We start from the raw sequence: 18,065 nt of genomic DNA, 5'->3' as shown, positions 1-18,065 counted from the left end.
CGAGGCAGCAAAACTGAGTAAATGCTGAAGTGAATGCAGCAATATGCAGTTTTGTAGCGAAGGAAGAATTTACCTTTATAAACCAGATAACACAAAAAGAGAGCTACTGGTTACACAGTGAGAAACTCCTGGCAGGCTAAGTCTCTCGATACGTTTCTCCAAATCGCTGTTAAGAAAACATTAGGACCTCTCTGGTGGGTATTTGCTTATTGTGTTGTTTTGGGAGCGGTAGGAGCATTCATCATAGCATTCATTCTCAGATATACAATGGAAGTTCAGAGTTACATATTTAATTCATTCCAGTTTTTAACACACCTTGCACGACTTTGTATACAATTACAGTTACAGTGGTATATCTGCTTGACACCGCGGTCGGCATTAGAAGAATATTTGAAAGATTTTAGGATTTTTATTGCTTTTTGGAAGAAGAAATCATTTCCACCATGACTGCATTTACAACATGTGCTGCTCTCCTTCCTGGGGCATTTTTAGTTGGCTGAAGCAGTAATCCACAACACACACAAATCTCAGCATCAGTGACACATGACATGCACTTTGCATTTATGTACAGATTCATCAACTTCCTACTCAAAACAAACAGTTCAAAAGGTCATAAAAATGTTTGTTGCAATGGACCTTGCTGACTTTGGGTAAAGTAGTGCTGATGAAATTTACAGTCTTTGCTCCATAATAGACCTGGGAGTATTAATGTCCAAACAGTTGACCAGCAGTGGGCTATCTGCCTGTCACACACCTAATAATGTGGCAAACCAGACATTATTATTTTTCTAACATTATTAGATTAGGGTTTTGTTTGTTGTTTTTTTTTTTTACATTCCTTCGTTCCTTATCTAGGCAATGTCTCAGCGAGCTGATACGTCCCAGTGTGGTGGGGTTGTGGTTGAATTAGAATCTGACAACATCAGAGGTTCAAGAACTCGAAGAGCAAGGAAAATACCGGGTAAGGTCCCCCTTCTGGGTTCAGGCTTGTGTTTTGTGCATGCAGCAAATTCACACTGACCTACTTTTATATTTTCATGTTTCCTTTTGAGGTTCAGCTCTTATCTACCTCAAAGGCCCCAAGTTTCTCATCTATGTGAGTGGAGCGTTATCTATGTGGGTAAGAGACATTTCTGAAGAGACGAAACATGGCCAACGATAGAGCAAACAGCAAAGCTGTCCTTTTTGATGTAAAATGTGTGTAGTCATACACACATTTATTAATGACATTGTGTTTTGGATTTAACAGGGTGACCGCATGTGGCACTTTGCAATCTCTGTGTTCCTCATTGAGTTGTATGGCCGCAACCTGCTGTTGACAGCAGTGTTTGGATTGGTGCTGGCTGGGTCAGTGCTGTTGCTTGGGGCTTTAATTGGAGACTGGGTTGATCGCAATCCTAGGAATAAAGGTATGCACGATTATTTCCCCCACTCCTTTTGAAATGCCGTCAGGTAGCAGAGATGGAAAGGCATTGATAGAGATCAGAAGAATCCGATTTTTGACAAGGAAATCTGCTGGTTGTCTGTTCCACCAAGGTTGTGAATGTCATTAACGTGATAGCTAAAATATATCAGTTTTTTTATTTTTTTATTTGATTGTTATACTTTCCCAGCATGACTCCATGAGTAGAGAGTCTGCATGAATGTTTTGCGTCACTTAGATTTACTTTTATACGGTCATGTGTGAAAGTCTGAACGTCTTTTTCTCCATCTTCTGTTTTAGTTGCACATGCATCTCTTTTCATTCAGAACACCTCAGTGACTGTATGTAGCATTGTGCTCATGCTGGTATTCTCATATAAGGAACAGATTGAGCTGATCTGGGATGGATGGTTTACTGTAAGTAGGCTTTAAATACTGGCTAATAATTAGGAATTAACATGTAGCTAATGTACGGTAAATGTACATAAATAAGTTAGCACTGTTGTTTTTCTTCCCTTTTTTCTGTATCCCTGTTTCCTCTGCTTCTGAGCTTGTGGCTACTCTGTGCCATCATAGTAACATGTTGCATCGCAAAACTCACACAAGGTAGTTTGTTATACGGTGGTGATCATCCTGGCAGATGTGGCAAACCTCGCAAGCACAGCGCTGACCATTGCCATCCAGAGGGACTGGATAGTGGTTATTACAGGCTACAACCGAGGCCACCTGGCTGGTGAGAAAGTTTACTCTGCATCTTTGTTTGTACTCATGGTCGCAGGTTAACAAGCTCCTGTTTTTCTTTTCTTTTTTTTCCCCTGAAAGTCTGTGTGTGGGTAAGCTTTCATCTCGGTGTGTTTGATCCCAACAATAGGAATGAATGCCACCATGAGGAGGATAGATCAGGTGACCAACATCCTGGCCCCACTGGCAGTGGGACAGGTCATGACCCTGGCCTCCAACGTGGTTGGCTGCGGCTTCATCCTGGCGTGGAACCTCTTTTCTCTCATTGTGGAGTTCTTCTTCTTGTCAAGAGTTTATCGAATCGTTCCAGCGCTTTCAGTCAAACCCCCGACGGTTGAGGGCGATCAGGAGTACCTGGAGAGGTCGGAGAGGAGAGGGTTGCAAGGTATGGGAGTTTTTTTCATGACTGACTTTCTAATGTAATGCTACATCTTAAAATATAAGAAACAGAAGAAAATACAATGAGTGCATCATGCGTGGAATGGTCCAACTTTACTCATTCATCAATGACATTTCAGATACATTTTTTTTTTTGTCTTCACAGGGACTCATGTTTTGTCCCAACAGGAGCTTTTGTGGAACGCAGCTTTATTTTCTGCTTCAGTTTTTACGGAGAATGAAAAAAACAAAACTGCTACAATGTTCTAAAATTGCCTAAAGCATACAGAGAGCAATACAGTAATTGCTTTGTAGTTTATTTCTGAAGAAACGGTGTCTTAAAAAAGTATTTACCCTGTTCATCTTTTTTACTTTGTGTCACACTTAAAAGTTTTATATCATCAAGCAAATTTTCATATTTATTAAGGGGGATAAACTGTTCAAATCATTGTGGACCTTAAAAGTAATTGTACCCTAAACCTAATAACAGGTTGTGCCCTGCCTGGTGGGAACAACTTCTATAAAGTCTGTGCATAATTGGGCAACATTATTTAAAACTATTTAAATGATCAAGATGTTTTTGTTTTTTTTTTGTTGTTGTTTTTTTTGGGGGGTGTGGGGGAACGATGTAGACACCTTTTGTTCTTTTTAACCATTTGCACTTCAAATGCAAATGGATGCTGTTTTTCTCAACCTCTTTCTAATTTGTTGAATCGTAAACACAACAAGTGGCATGTGAGATCTGCAGCGCTGTGAATGTTGTTCATTGGACTTTCAAAGTCTTGAAATTATATTTTCACACAGGGTCAGCTTTGCTTGGATAGTCCCTAAACACATGAAACCATTGAAAAGAGCTGGTTGTATTTATTCAGGTTTGCTTTGATGTTAAAATGAGTTTCATGATCTGAAACATTTAGTTGGGTTTTGAAATGCCTCATTCTTTATTTGGTTTGTGACATATGACATCACATATCATATCAAAATGCATTATATACATGGGATTGTATCAGGGCAGTCCTACTTTAACCAACTATGACATTTTTTGCCTTAACAATATGATGAGTCAACAGATATGTAAGATATTTGCATGGGAATTTTTATGTGACTAAAAGAGTGGTGTTGGTTAAAGCTTTGGGTTGATTATCATTTTATTGTCCATTTTTTTGTAATGGGTTTTTTTAGAAGAAATAATTATAATTTTAAAGAAAAAACACCAAAGTTTATGGCCACCATGACATTAACAGGTTAAATTTGTGTAGATGATCTGAGCTTAAGATATATTTATGAAGAGACATTAGAAGTTAGAGTAGAAGAACTTACTAAAAATCACCTCATCATTCAGAGTTCACAGCACATAAACTAAATGATTGTCATCGCTCTTTGTTCTCATTAGGGCAAGGCGACGATGAGCTTTCTGACCCTCTGGCAACGAGCAACTGCAACACAGACATGCATCTTAAAGAAATCACCAACTTGCCGCTGTGTTTCCAAAGGTTTCGCTGGCTGCTGAGCACATGTATGGATGGCTGGAGGGCCTATTATCGACAACCCGTCTTCCTGGCCGGATTGGGTCTGGCTTTCCTCTACACTACAGTCCTGGGCTTTGACTGCATCACCACTGGCTATGCTTACACTCAGGGCATAAGCGGCTCCCTCCTAAGTCTGCTGATGGGCGTGTCGGCTATCACAGGGTTGATGGGCACTGTGATGTTCACCAGGCTCAGGAAGTCGGTCGGCTTGGTTAATACAGGAATCATCTCAAGCTGCCTCCACCTGGGTTGCTTGTTGCTGTGTGTGTGCTCTGTGTTTGCTCCTGGCAGCCCTATAGATCTCAGTCTGCTGATGCCCTACTTTAGCTCCGGTTCCTCTGCTGAGCCTGGAGGAATGGCAAGCAAAAGGCAAAAACACACTTATCCTCTTTCGGGAGGGAGCAATCAGCCGCTGCTTCCGGATCGCTCCTCCATACACTGGACCAACAACACCGTCCTTTTTGACAACGTCCCCTCTGGAACGGCACCAGACTCTTACATATCCATTATTCTGCTATTCCTGGGCGTCATCACTGCACGCATTGGTGAGTACACCAACTTCAAAATGAAGGTGAAAATTGTTCAGGAAAAGATTGATGATGCATAGTTAGACAAGCGAAGACTCAACGAATTCTAATCTGGAAACCTCTGAAAAAATAAAGTGAATTGTGAAAATTAGTGAAACGTATCTAGAAATACCACATCTGACAGCACAGCTAAAAGTTCTGCTATAAAATGCCAGTGCGGTGAGCCTTCCCTCAATCGAGGCCCTGTGACATTATAGGTAGGCGTTCTTAAATTAACGCCTACCTATAATTTCAAAACTACAAATTTGTTTACCCTTGGATGTTTTCACATATTGTCAACTTGCAGCCCCGTACTTTCAGGCGTTCTACTGGGATTTATATATGACCAACACTAACTGCTATGTAATTGTGAAGTCAAAGATAAAGGATATAATTTTAAAATACATGTTTCGTAAAAAAAAAACATCAACAAAAAAAAAAACAGTTTAAAGTTCATTATCACAGCTGTTCACCTCTGATAGCCCTAAATGAAATCCATTTCAACCAGCTGCCTTCAAAAGTCTCGTAATTAGTACATCATGTACACCAGAGTGTAATTCAGTCTCAGTTGAGCGAAGCTGTTCTGTGAAGGCCTCAGAGGTTTGTTGGCAAACATTAGAGAACAAACGGCATCATTAAGACCAAGGCATACAGCAGACAGCTCAGGGACAAAGATGAGAAGTAACTCAATGCGGTGCTACGTTATAAAACAATATCCCGAATTTAAAACGCATCTTGAAGAACTGCTTATCCACCTGAAATGAGAGGCCAGGGAAGGTAAGCGTTATTGAGAGAAACAGACAAAGAAAGGCCCTGGTAACTTTGGATTTGCAGTGCAGGTGAGGGGAATCTGTCAACAAAACAATTGTTAGTGTGTACTTTGCAAATATGCTCTTAAATAGAAGAGTGCCAAGAAGTAAGCCATTGCTGAACAAGCCATCACGAATCCCATTTTTCATTAGCCATGCAGGGGACACAGCAAACATGCACAAATGGTTTGGCTAGATCAGAGATCAAAAAGAGAAGGGCACATAAAGCTGAACACAGGGAAATACGATAGATGCAGCATCTTGGTTTTCTTTTCTTGGGGTTGCAATGTAAAAAAATAAATAAATTAAAAAAAAAAACTGCATACATCAACTTTTAAAGAGTAAATGCATATGTGTTTTTCAGGCTTGTGGTGCTTCGACCTGACTGTGACCCAGCTTCTGCAGGAGACCATCTGTGAGTCAGAGCGAGGGGTGGTAAATGGGGTGCAGAGCTCCATGAATTATCTAATGGACCTGCTCCACTTTATCATGGTGATTTCTGCTCCACAACCTCAGCACTTTGGCATCCTCGTTATCATATCTGTAATATTCATCACCACCGGGCACAGTATGTATTTCCTGTACGCACATAGAGCCAAGAGAAAACACCGCCTCGAAACATAAGAAGGAGACGCGGCTTAGACATAAGCACTGGATCCACTCTGCACCTGGGAAATGAATGCCTCCCCCCCTGATCTGTGACTGCGACACTCTGTTCGTGACTTAGCCATCCATTACACTCCACACTTGATTTCACGTGTGCAGCTGAAGGAACGACAGGAGACGAGTTCTCCGATATTCTCCACATCCTAAGGTGGCTGCCACAAATGAAGCGATGATGCATCTAGGAGAAACGTCCTAATCTGATGGACACGAGGACACGACAGTGATGACTAAGGCATCAGAGGATTTTGGTGCAAACTCTGCAGAGTTACAACAGCTATAAGACTTTTGAGCAGGTCTGCAACCTTACATGGTTTTATAGATGAAGGGGTGGGTGAACAGTGAGTTTTTTTTTTCTGGCCTTCACTCAGTGAAGAGAAGATGAGAGGAAGAGATCAACATGAACAAATTAGAGGGACAACAAAACGGTTCTTTGACAAGTGGCATCGATGTTACTGATCCGTCCACTTGGAAATACTCCAGGATGTCCAAAAAGGAACATAAAGGGAACTGGATGTGAGATTGTTTGATCAAAAAAATAAAAAAATAAAAATACAAGTCAGCCTCCCCTTTTAGTGGACAAAGTGAATGGAAAAATAGCATTTCCTTCACCTGGTTTGTTTCTCTGTGGATGAATCAAGCAAACATTTGCCTTGTTTTTTTTTTTTTTTATATAATGATATAAAACTAGCTGATGGATTAAAACGCAAAAAGAAATCTCATCATGCCTTGCAATAGTATTCATATTCTTTTCATATTTTATTAATACTCAACGAGACATGTTTTTTTTTTTTTCTGAAAACTGACCACAAATAAGTGTATGATTGTAATATGGAAAGAACCAAATGTATCTTACTTTTTTCTTTTTAAATATGTTTTTGAAAAGTATGGAGTGCTGTTGCATTAATCCTTCTGATACATTCTTTTTACACACACCTTACGTAGCTGCTGCTACATCTGCAAGTGTTTTGGGCACATTTCTTCAAGCTTCATAGAAACAGAAATGTTTGTTTATTTATTTATTTATTTATTTATTTTTGTTTTTTATTTTTGCAAAAAAAGTGAAATTCTGCCAGATTGGTGCTGCTTTAACAGCTATTTTTCAGTCTTGCCACTCATTCTTCACCAGATTTAAGTCTGTACTTTGACTGAACCATTCTAAAACTTGAATATGCTTAAATCTCTGGCTGAGTCATTATCATGGAAAGTGTCAGCTTCAGTTTGTCTGTCCCTGACATGACACTATCACCTCTGTGTTTCACCGTGGGAGTGGTGTGTTTAGGGTGCTGTCAGTTTTATATCTGTGGGCCACACATTTCTTTTCTTACAGCATACATTGACAGAAGTAGAGAATCTTACATAAAAGCCATAATAAGTGCTAAGCTAACAGATGCCCTCTTGACTGATTGTCCCACCTGAACTGTGCATCTGTGCAGCTCCTCCAGCTTTTCAGAGGGCCTTTTTTTCTGCTTTTCTGATTAATGGACTTCTTGCTTACCTTCTATGCTTAGGTATGTGGGCCACTACTTGATAGGCTTGCTTTTGTTCCACACCTTTTCCATTTAGGGATAATAGATTGAATACTGCCACGTGAGATGCTCAGCTTGGGATCTTGTTATATAATTGTTTTCAAATTCTCCGCAACTTTATCCCTGATCTGTCTGCTCTGTTGTTTGCTGTTTGTTCAGCAATGTTCTCTCACAAATCTCGCCAGCGACTGCAAATAAATGACACACAGGTTTCTGATTTAATTACTTCTTAAAGAAGTGATTTCTTTCTTTCTTTAGAGGTATCAGAGTTAAACGGGATGAATACAAATGCATTCCAGACTTTTCAAATGTTTTTTTTTCACTTATTAAAAATGATGTAGCATTTTTTTCCCACTACATGATTACCCAATACTTTGTGTTGATCTACAGCATAAAATCACAACAAAATACATTGAAACTCTGACTTTAAAAAATTTAAAATAGTTAAAGATGTATTATCACTTTTTGCAAGGCACCAATTAATAAACTTAAATGAAGATGGTTTTACCAAACAGCTTTGTGTATATAGATTAGCTTAAGGTTTCCTTAATTATTTCCCTTGTTAGGTGTGAGATTATTAGCTTTACAGAAATTCAAGGGTAAAACAATATTGTTTTAATTTATGCTTCATTCTTTTGCAGTTCAGATGAACTAAACTGTGACCTTACCTCAACTAGGAACAAGAACACATCATACAACTTACTCTCAGCTACCTAATGTTGTCATATTCCATTAATGTACAGTAGAACTATCAACCATGTTCTACCACCTGTTAAACAAGTATCATATCTCAGTATATTTGTTTAATTTTGTGCATTTTTTGTATTGATTATTGATGTTTGTAATAATAAAGATGAAGATTATCTTTGACTTAAATAAATGTATGTATGAAACATTTTTTTGTTGACTGACTGATCAACGCCCTATGAGCAAACCTGGGGGCGTTCCTGATGAAAACAAAACAAAAATAAAAGACAGGAAAGATTCAAATTTCTTAAATAAAGCTTGTCTACTAATTAACAGCATATGGCATTTTTAACATCATCAGTCATGTATCAAGTCAAGTGCTGGTAGCATCAGACTCTCAGGGTCTCATTCTTGTTTTTTGTTTTGTTTTTTTGTCAAGATGTGGGTCTGTTGGCATCTTAACAGCCATGACATTCGGAGCGCACTACAGGGGTTCATGACTGAGTGTAAAAACAGCGGGTATGAGAGTCAGCTCCTCAAATATTGAGGCCATGGTTCAGAACTGGAATAAGATGGGCTGCTAAAAACACGACAATAGGGCAAATGTGGTAGAAAAAAAAACAGAGCGCAGTCAAAAGGCAAAGTTTGTGACAATTGATCTGTTTTGGGTTCATGTGTCTTCTGGAGATCCTGGAACTGGCCTAGAACTTGTTTGACGAATCAAGTGTCTCTTCTGAAACACATGGGTGCATGACAAGACAAAGCAAAACAACAAGAAGATCAAGATGAAAGAGTACACATCGCAAATCCTGAAACACCCAATTCAAAGCCACAGCAACTTATATCAAGACTAAAGTGCTGACGGAAAAGCTCTTTACCCTCTTCAAAACTTAGAAAACAAGTAAAGATGTGCCGTTTTGTAGGAGACCAGTGACTTCCCCACCAGATGGTCAGGAAGGTGTTAGGGACTCTAAGAATAGCAGAAAACAGCAGTGATCCTGCAGTGGGAATGGCATGACTTCCACTTTGAAGTCAGTCTGCTGCCTCCCTCAACCTCCTCTCCCGTCCCCTCAAAATGGTAATCTCTGTTGTAAAAGAATCAGCACTCCCATAGTGCACCAGTCTCACACGTGGTTCGGTTTTGTGCCTTAAAGACTTTAAAAATTAAGCAGCTTCCACACGCCTACAAAGGGCGCTTCGTGTTTTTATGGTTCAACATCTCTGTTAAAACCGAAAAGGACTGGGAAACGTTTCTGAAAGAGGGATTCTGTAACAAGCTGAGGAAAGTTTCATCACTTTGCGATTCTTTTGCAGCGCAGCACACCCACAGTAGCAGCACAACTCCCAAGGCTGCAGTTGTGGTCCCTGTTTACACAGCGGAAGCTCGTTAACAAGTCTGACTTCAGGCGTTCTCACTTGCTAATTCATTTACTTGAGAAACTAGGTCAGTGGTAGCACATTATTACTAGATTCATCCTTTGGCTCCATCTTATTTTTCTTTCCTCCATGGAATGATATGTATTATGTCCAAAGAAAGTGCTAAACGCTGCAATGATGGATTGTAGCCTATACAAATGCATTTTTTACAATTATTTTGGGCTCATTACAGTTCATGTGTCTGATATTAAGGCAGCCTCCCAAAACAGCTAATCGACCATCATCTGGAGACTGGACTTCGCGCAGAAAGACTGAGACGACGAGCTTTTCTCATTCCTCAGTCTGCTTTGTCACCAGCCTGAGGCAGTGGTGCAGTTAAATGGCTTTGCTTGGACGCAGTCAAGCATCGCAGTGCTGACAGAGGTGAAAAAATGAATAACTATAGTAGATAAAGTGTTCAAATAGAGAAATAATGTCCTTGCTTTATCTTGATCTGTGCTTGTGCTGAAGGATCACACTGATCCCTTTTTTTATGTTTAGGTTATCAAAGCAACAGCATTCACATAAAAAGACAAAAATGAACAGTATATGGTATGCTTTTTCAAAGAGACACTTTCTGCTTTTGAAGAAAAAGCAAGTGAAACTGAAACTACCTGCACAGAAAATGGGTTATATTTACTGACATGCAAAAAGAGCCAGTGATTCCCTTGGAATGAGCAGTAAGAGGAGAATCGGTGGAGTAACATCCCCAATTTGTAGCTATGGACTGACAATGAAACAGCTAAAGAAAGGACACCGTGCTTTTCTCTCAGGTGATGGACCTTCCTCAGACTGATGTCAGAGCATACATGTCGACAAGAAGCATCTCACCGGAGTTGTTTCAGCCAAAGATTAAATAACGATTTAAGGATAGGGTGTTATCACTTTTTCCTTTTTTTTTTTTAACTTATTTTGTTTAGTGTTTTATTGTTTGAAAATAAATAAAACTTTTAAAAAAAGATGAGATTAAATGTGAATGTTTCTTAGCAAAAAAACTATATATTTATTGGTGTGCCCTAATTTTATTGGGCATAAAAATGTATTGAATTTAGAGTTTATCACTTTTCTGGTACTATCAATCACTTTTACACCAAATTCACTCAGCTGCTCTGACAAAAAAAAAAAAGCAACAACAACAAAAACGAAACATTTCCATCAACACACAGAGAGGTAATCAACATGGGGTTAAATGAATTGCGTATTGGCACGTCGACATGTGGGGATGAGAGAGCTGGAGTCAAATCCACAGCTTTCCAACTGCAAGACAATTAATCTTAACCCCTGAGCCACTGTAACACTTTCGTGATTTTTCTGACTTCAATTATGGTTTTATTTTATTTTATTTATTTACTAAGCCACTTTGCCAGTACTTTAAGAGGAGGCAGAATTTCTGGAGCAACACAAATTATGTTGTCCTTCACTAATCCGCTTTGATTGTTTTTCAACCCCACAGTGCACAATGCGCTGGCCTGGTTTGATAGCGTCTGCATCATAATGTTCTTTTGTCTCCTGTACCTATTGCCATACTTAATACATCACCACCCTTAAAACATTTGACCTTCTGCTACCCTGCCCAGTCCTGACTCTCTCCTGCATGGGAGTTTTCGAAACTTCCTTTTCTGGGCTGTCTGGCTCTCCAGATGTTTCCTCCGTTCTCCAAAACCCACCCACCTCCCATTTGGTGAAAGGTGCAACACTGACAGAGCGGGGCCGTGTCTTTCACTTGTAGTCCAGCCCATGACTCACATGAGGAGTCCAGCCGAGGAAGTCTTTTAGAAAGTTCTGAACAAGGTGCACAGCACCTGGTATTTACTCAGACAACTCTTATGTCTTTTCCTTATTTGGACTACTTTCACACAAACCAGTGTTTGCTTCAGAGCTACTCTGTTATCTTGCTTCTTTTGAATCCAGCAAGTGGTTATTAGCTGACAATGTCGTGGGACTGTGGTCTCAAGTACATGTTCTCTATGCCCCCTGCACTGCAGCAGGGTAACAAATGCATCCTGCATGACAAGGAGGACCTGTCCAGACTGGAGATGGTCCAGAGATTGGCGAAGGACGGCTGCCGGTTCCTGCAAAACCACAGCAAGGGTCCAGAGAAGACATCTCAGGTGAGACACAAAGATCATATCTGTGATTTTCACTGCAAACATCTATCTGACATTCTGCACTGATTTCTCTGTAGCATCTATAATTAATCAAGCTGTCAATATGATATTGTACATCTCTGTCTCCATGCTGAATTTTGTTTAGTTAATGTATTTGAATAGAATAGGACAGAATATTCCATTAATTGTCCCTGACTGAGAGAAATCCCTGGATGTTTACAGATTAAATACACAAATTAAGGAAAACTATATTATAAGACATATCTCTGGATATTTGTGAAAAAAAAAAAAGCTGGGCACAAAGCTACATTAAGGTCTGTTGGAAGAAATGGACTCAACATAAGTAGAGAAATATTACTGCAAAAATGTAAACAACCTTGCACAGTAAAATCTGGCCACATACATATTGTCTATTTTCAATGTCTAAACAGAAACAATCAACTAAAACTATCCTCTGTGCTCCTGTGGATGACCATAAACTCAAAGTGGAGTCTATTGTGGTTACTTGATACATGCAGTCATAATAAGTAAGTCAGAATATATGTGCATATTTTAGTACCTTTTGGAAAACAACGCCACAACCTATGCACAAGTTTTAAGCATACTTTTAGGTGAGCCCACATTTCTGTGTAAAAAAAAAAAAATCTTAATCTGATGTAATATTTGAATCTTAAATGTTAAACATCAAATATGTTGAAGGATCATCGGGATTAAAAAAATAAATAAAAGCTTGCAAATTTCAGTCTGTGTGTAAAGAAAACTACATATGTTTCACATAGGGAATGGTGTTACTGGAATAAACGAATATTCTAATATCATTCTAACTTATTAAGTAAGTATAGCTATATATTTTATCAAATAAGTACATTTGCCCTGCACACATTTCGTCTAACTTCAGATGAAGTTAGACGCACAAACCATCCTTGCGTGGAAGCGCCACAAACACATGGGTGGTGATTGTGGCACCATCCATTTATAAAATCTGCCACTTCTGAAAGCATAAGTGCACACACACTGTTCAGTCTCACCCGCCTGTGCTTTGAAAAAAACCCCCCCAAAAAAACCAACACATTACATCAGCCCAAGAGCCCTCTGATTGGCCAGAGCTCTGGAGGGTTTAGCTTCACGCTTCCTGCCAGCTGTATCGGCTCGCTGGACTTTTAGACAATTGCAGGAAAGGTTGACGTCTTTGGCTGGACTGTACTGGCAGTACATTGTGTGGTCTCTGGGTGGGTTCCCGTGCGTCAGATTTGTGACCTTTTCTCCCTAACAAGGCCAGATCTTCTCATCTGTTAAGCATTCAGTAAAGTTCGCCACCTGCGTTAAGCCGCCACCAATCGCAGTGCGATCAAATGTCAGCAAAGTAGATAACTTTGGCATTCTATTTACTGCGCACTTGCATGGTGTACACTTGGAATGCAATTGAAAAATCACAAAAGGTTGACCACGAGTTTAATATTTCAACTGATCTAGAAATCACAGTATTATATAAAATTATCCTGTTTCGTGTTTGCAAAGCGATTCAAACTGGTGCTGGAGTTCACCCAACACATACTGTACGGCGTAATGTGTGATTCATTTAAATATGTGAAATCAGACATCAAAGAGCGTAGAAATAAGTTTACTCCATGTTGAAACAAAATGGCCAAATGTACAACAATGTACTGCTCCTATTGGAAGATCGAACCCTCTAAAAGAAAACAGGAGAGCATCTCAGAAATGAAGGAGCTCTGTTTCCTCCTGAACCCAGATCCTGGATGAGCTGAAGACAGCTGATGGATGGATTTGACAGGGGTGCTGAAGGCTAAAAAGTATTTATTTATTTATTTATTTTTTTTTAGAGCTTGTCTGAATTGAAAGTGTGAAGTTTGAGGCTTTGCTGTATACCACCTCCTCTAGAATTAAAATAAACTCTAAATTTGCAAGCCGGTTTTCATTGTTTGAGAAACTAAGCTACTCTCTTCATCTTCTTGCCATCTCATGCTGTTCTTTCTGAGGGAATTTGGTCTCGTCTGCACTCGGTACAGACAGTACAGACACTTTGCAGGCCTTGTTAGTTGTCTCACGCCATCCACACCAGACGTGAACGAGGACAGAAAACATCTGAGGAACGTGACTTTGAGCAGAAGCCTGAGATCATATTTATTACGAGGACTTCTTTGGAAACGTTGACTCAAGATCTTTTCGGCTTGTGTTGCATTTTATTCACCGGCTCAGGGGATCTGATTGTTTGTCTTTTGTATTATGAGTCTGTCTCCCACTGCACACAGACATTTATCCCAGAGAAGCTGTGGTCAGATCAATAATTCATTCTTGGGGGGAACATGGACATCCACACTTTGGCTTTGGTGTCGTGATTTGAGTCAGAAAAAACTGTGCATTGAAGCTAAAAGCAAAGCACCTGGTGGGTCTGCCTGGAAATACGGAGTACATTTCACTGCAACCAGGAAGCTAATCATCATCTTTTCGTCGTGGTTCAGATTCCGTGAACAGAAGTGCGGCGGCTCCACCCTTTTTATGGTTGAAAATACACAAGAGGCATTTTCTTTGTGCCTGCTTGCTGGTTAGATTGGGATCAGCTGGAACAGCTTTATGAGATGCGCTCAAAGTCATGAATCACTCAAGAAGCCGCCAGCATGTCTTAAAGTTAATATTCCATCCTGCGCACATGGGAACATCCCTGCTGTTTCTTCCAGCAGTCAGTCTTTTTTGTCTCTGTGTGCCCTCTGGTTGAGTGTTACTGTGCCAGGAAATCCTGCTTTACTGAAGGATCATGTATTTGTCTCCACAAAATACAATTAGGGCTGCAAACTGCAGCCACTTCCAGCCTGTCAGCCCCGGCTAATTGCATGAACAGAGGTGATTCATTGACTGACGGTTGACGACTGAAGGAGGGGAGGGGGGGGGGGGTAGGGGGGGCTATCAACAAGGAGCTGATGCATGAGAGTGTATACAGTGAAATCTTCATTAGGGCCAGTATATCTGATCTGGGTCCTGCACTGTCCAGATCCAATCAGGAATTGTGTTACTGCAAGCACAACAGTTCTTCCTCAGAGTGGAGGCTGCGAAAGACTGAAAAGAAGACAAAGAAAAACTGGAATACAACATGGCTGCATTTCACATGAAGATGATTAACTTTTAATCACAAGTTCACAGAAGCGTCCTGTTAATAGCAAGAGAACCCTTCTTGATAAGAAAAGAGAAATGTGAATAAAACATGAAGAAACGGCCTTTGTAAAAAAAAACAACATAAAATATAGATCTTAGTACAGTTGGAAAGATTTGCGTTTGAAAGTTGTACAAATACAGTGAACCACACAGAAATAAACCAATAAACAAAATAAAAAGTAATGCAACATAAAAAAAGGAGGTCGGGGGGTTTTGGGTGCTACTCCGCGGCAATATGCAAATGTTGCTAAAATGGACAGGGTTGTGGGAATTGTAGGTTTTTGGTTTTTTTTTTAATGAAATATCTACAGTGTTTCATAAATGCAGTATAGTCGGGGGGAAAAAATCGCCAAAAAAAGTAGCCAAAAAGTTTCGGTGGATGATCATGTCTTGGAAGGTTTGCACAGACGCACACTCTCCATTTTCAGGATGACACATGAACACAAATGCCAGCCACACTTTTCAGATTTTTGTTTGTAAAGAAAACACACCCCACAATTATGCCCTAGTTTCTCTCTGCTTATCACACAACAGCCCAATAAAATACACTGAAGCTTGTAGTTGTGAGGTGACAAACTGTGTAAAAGATTCAAGAGAACACTTTTGAAAAGCATTCTACATTAAAAAAAAACAAACAACATAATTCCTAAAACTGCTAAAACTAAAAAAGAAAAACCTGTAAACTACAACTGGATTGCTTTGGTTTACTTCATGTATGCCAGTTTAAACAGAGATGTTACATTATGTCATAGAGTTGTTGGGTCCTAGATTGTGGTTCGTTGGCAATGATGAAAAAGAATTGAAATGCACCTTATTGGGGATAAATCCCTCCCCTGGCTGGGGGAGTTAGTGTGTGGATCAAAGCCTAATAAGCAGAAGTCCAAACCATTGTTAGTATGCACAGTATAACCAAATGACAGCTTCAAATACACTCCCCCTCCTGGACATCCCCCATAATTTAATTGGCTCTGTGCATAAATCAGTAATTTAAATATGACTCATTTATGTTAATCCCTGAATGGGCTCCTGCGATAAGGACCAAATAATGATGTATGTGGACGTTCTCTTTCTATTTCCGACCTGCTTTTGACAGTGTATTATGATGGAAATCAGAGGAAATTTATGTGAGAGTAAGAAAAGGGAATCTCCTTTATGAAACACTCAGACCCCCCCCCTCCCTCTTCTTTTTTTTTTCCCTCTCTCCAGCCACAGAGTGACGAGGCAGTCCGCTTGTGTGTGAGGGAGCGGGGCCACGATGTGCTCGTTCTCCGTCGAGTGTTGTCAGAGCAGCCAGCGCACGCTGCGTGGTCGAGGGGAGGAGGAGGGAGGGAAGAGGCGAGGACCAGGAGGTAAGCCTCTCCACTCCCTCCTTCCTCCCTCTCTCAGTTTCTCTCTCTCTCTCTCAGCTCTCCTTCTCTCATCAGCCTCCTCCTCTGGCTCTGTCGCTCACACACTCACTCAGGCGTGCCCACATCTCAGCTCTCCACTCAAATGACTACATTAAACAGATATAAATGAGCAGCATGGGGCTGTGAGACGGCCTTTCCCAGTCATAGAGGGGGATCCCTCGGCGTGAACACGCCAGGGTGGATGCATGAAGGTGTCACGCGGCAGTAAGCGCAGCCGGGGTGAGGGCACGGCAACTCTTCAGGGATGGGATCTCGTCCTCAGCCCCTGAACCTGCAGAAGGACGGCGGGCTGCTGCTGCTGCACGCAGCCCTGGTGGAGCAGGAGGAGGACGAGGAGGACGGGGAGGAGAGCAGCAGCACCGGCACCAGCCGGGCAGAGCCGCAGACGATGCCCACCTTTGACGTCCCCTACTTTCGTTACATAGACGATGAGGGAACAGAGGGAGAGGAGGAATGGAGCAGCAGCAGATCTCTGTCCTCCATCGGCAGGGACTCCTCCGCTGACTCTGTTGTGTCTGACAGGTACGCGGTGGTGTCAGGGACCCCCGAAAAGATCCTGGAGCATCTGCTGGGTGACATGACGCTGGATGATGACCGAGGGACCACGCAGGGGAAAGAGTCAGGTCAGCATCCTTACTTTAACTCTTTGCCTTTTAAACTTACTTTGTCGTGATAGGGTATGAAAAAGCATTTTGATATCTACCGCTATCTATCACTAGCTGTTAAATGTATGAAAAAAGGACTAAAAAAATGAAATGAAAAGAAGTTTCCTTTACCCCTTCTGGTCTCCATAATGAGCCGGTGCTGCAGTTCGTCTCCAGGCGATATCATCGGTTGATTATGAGTGTCTAAATGTTCAGCCTGTTTTTTTTTGTTTTTTTTTTTAAAGCTTGTCACTTGAGTTTTCTGCAAGCTAGATCCAACTCACTGAAGAAATAGCTTGTCAACTATGGTGCAACACATTATATTCAGCTTTCCTGTTTGCTTGGCCTTTTTGATGCAAATTGTTAAGAAAAAAAATCTATATTTTTTTTAGAAATAAGCTACTGTACCTCCGGTGAGATCACAAAAGGCATAAGGGAACTAATGACAGCAAATTTAAGTTTTCTCTTAGTATTTCTACTCTTTAGTACCACAACTCTTGATGAAGCACACAAGGTTGAACCTCAATACTCAAACTGAAAACTTAGTGTCACAATGGTTACTGAAACCAACTGATTAGATACATTACGCCTCCTGTGACGTCATTGACCCCCCCAAAAAAATCCCCACAGCGAACAATTAATTTTTCTTTTGGCTTCAGAGCATTTTTTTCCTCCTACTTTGCGTTTTTGGAAATCTTACAATCCAGATTCCGCTAACCAGCTATGTTTTTACTGTCAGTTCACTTTCGTTGTTGGGAGGGAAAAAAAATAGCACATGATTAAATCTTTAAACCAGTGAGAAATATGCAACGCTTCCTCATATCTTTTGAGCGTGGCTGCAGTGGACCGCGCCACATGAACTCCAGCCCCGCAGCAGCGACAAATCAACACATTTCCTCTCATCCCAGCAGGTACATGATAATGTGACACTGTTGCCAAGGCAGAGGAGACCCTCTGTTGCTGAAGCTGAAGACGTTTGCTCAACGAGAGACGATG

At 40.7% G+C, this 18,065-nt stretch overlaps 2 protein-coding genes across 3 annotated transcripts in view; both read left to right on the top strand.

The window, feature by feature from the left end:
* The first annotated feature begins 1,257 nt into the window (after positions 1–1,257).
* Positions 1,258–6,992, top strand: LOC103150402 (solute carrier family 40 member 1). The gene is made up of 6 exons (XM_016680672.1): positions 1,258–1,409; positions 1,724–1,839; positions 2,029–2,155; positions 2,294–2,548; positions 3,935–4,615; positions 5,810–6,992. The coding sequence occupies exons 1-6, from the start codon at positions 1,259–1,261 to the stop codon at positions 6,067–6,069; spliced, it is 1,590 nt and encodes a 529-aa protein (XP_016536158.1). The 5' UTR covers position 1,258; the 3' UTR covers positions 6,070–6,992.
* A 4,471-nt stretch (positions 6,993–11,463) lies between these two features.
* LOC103150401 (rap guanine nucleotide exchange factor 5-like) overlaps positions 11,464–18,065 on the top strand; it is a 36,364-nt gene continuing 29,762 nt past the window's right edge. For both annotated transcript variants that reach the window (XM_016680681.1, XM_007570001.2), the window contains exons 1-3: positions 11,464–11,851; positions 16,223–16,365; positions 16,948–17,048. In XM_016680681.1, coding sequence (XP_016536167.1) covers positions 11,672–11,851; positions 16,223–16,365; positions 16,948–17,048 — 424 coding nt within the window. In that variant the 5' untranslated portion in view covers positions 11,464–11,671. The remainder of the gene's footprint in view (positions 11,852–16,222; positions 16,366–16,947; positions 17,049–18,065) is intronic.

The sequence above is a fragment of the Poecilia formosa genome, unplaced genomic scaffold (genome assembly GCF_000485575.1).
Source record: "Poecilia formosa unplaced genomic scaffold, Poecilia_formosa-5.1.2 Scaffold253, whole genome shotgun sequence".
NCBI classification, from domain to species: domain Eukaryota; kingdom Metazoa; phylum Chordata; class Actinopteri; order Cyprinodontiformes; family Poeciliidae; genus Poecilia; species Poecilia formosa.
This window is presented reverse-complemented; position numbering and strand designations above follow the sequence as displayed.